We start from the raw sequence: 1,210 nt of genomic DNA, 5'->3' as shown, positions 1-1,210 counted from the left end.
ATTTCCGCTGCGCCGCCCCTGCACCTGCCCCCACCTCCCCCCCCACCTCCCCCACTATTAATAAAGTCAAAATGCATTTAAAAAAAATTAAAAATTACAGATATTCAATAAAATATGTTTTGTCCCTGTGGCCTGGTCCTGGTCCTGGACCAGGTGCAGACTCTGCTGGTCCAGGTCTGATTCAATGATTGTTCAATGATGAAAATGTCTTTTCAGATGTTTTTCTGTGTTGAATTAGTCCAACATCAACATCAACATCGTCCCTGTGTTGAAATACATCCATGTTGAACATACACCATACATGTGTGTGTGTTTCAGTCTTATCTAACACACTCCTCCTCCTCCTCCTCCTCCTCCTCTTCCTCCTCCTCCTCCTCCTCCTCCTCTTCCTCCTCCTCCTCCTCCTCCTCCTCTTCCTCCTCCTCCTCCTCCTCCTCCTCCTCTTCCTCCTCCTCCTCCTCCTCCTCCTCTTCCTCCTCCTCCTCCTCCTCCTCCTCTTCCTCCTCCTCCTCCTCTGTGTTGACAGCATGCCTCTGGACAGAAACACACTCCCCAAGAAAGGACTGAGGTAAACAGTGTGTGTGTCTGTGTCTGTGTGTGTGTGTTGTTTATTCACATGTTATTGATCTTGTCTCACCCTGCCTCCCTCTCCCTCTCGTGGTGCGTTCAGGTACCCACCGTCCTCTCGACAGACGTCCAATGAAGAGGGTAAGGAGGGNNNCACCGTCTGAAAATCAAACCTTTCCAGTTGATTTGATCCTCACCTGTTGTCCCCCCTCCTCCTCCTGCCCCCCCTCCCCCACAGTGAGTCCCACCAACATCAGCCAGTACAACCTGCCACCAAACACCACCAGCATGAGCCGCTCCAACAGCATCCCCGCCCAGGACTCATTTGACCTGTATGAAGAAGATCATCCACTGGGTGGCAGCACAACCTCCCTGGAAGATCGACCGCGGGGCATCAGCCGCTCCGGGTCGTTCAGGGACCTGTGTGTGTGTGTTGTTTATTCACATGTTATTGATCTTGTCTCACCCTGCCTCCCTCTCCCTCTCGTGGTGCGTTCAGGTACCCACCGTCCTCTCGACAGACGTCCAATGAAGAGGGTAAGGAGTGGCTGAGGTCCCATTCCACCGGGGGGCTCCAGGACACGGGCAGCCAGTCCCCTCTGTCTCCTCCAGGAGCTGCTAGTACCACCACAGGAAAATACCA

The 1,210-nt window shown here is 53.2% G+C and overlaps 1 protein-coding gene across 1 annotated transcript in view; it reads left to right on the top strand.

Annotated features, from left to right (window-relative positions):
* The window catches only part of nav3 (neuron navigator 3), a 103,403-nt gene that overhangs the window by 87,579 nt on the left and 14,614 nt on the right, over nt 1-1,210 (top strand). Inside the window, exons 19-20 of the mRNA XM_017034053.2 lie at nt 527-568; nt 1,067-1,203. Of these exons, the coding sequence (XP_016889542.1) occupies nt 527-568; nt 1,067-1,203 (179 nt within the window). The remainder of the gene's footprint in view (nt 1-526; nt 569-1,066; nt 1,204-1,210) is intronic.

Source organism: Cynoglossus semilaevis, chromosome 8 (assembly GCF_000523025.1).
Source record: "Cynoglossus semilaevis isolate Cse_v1.0 chromosome 8, Cse_v1.0, whole genome shotgun sequence".
Classification (NCBI taxonomy): Eukaryota; Metazoa; Chordata; class Actinopteri; order Pleuronectiformes; family Cynoglossidae; genus Cynoglossus; species Cynoglossus semilaevis.
This window is presented reverse-complemented; position numbering and strand designations above follow the sequence as displayed.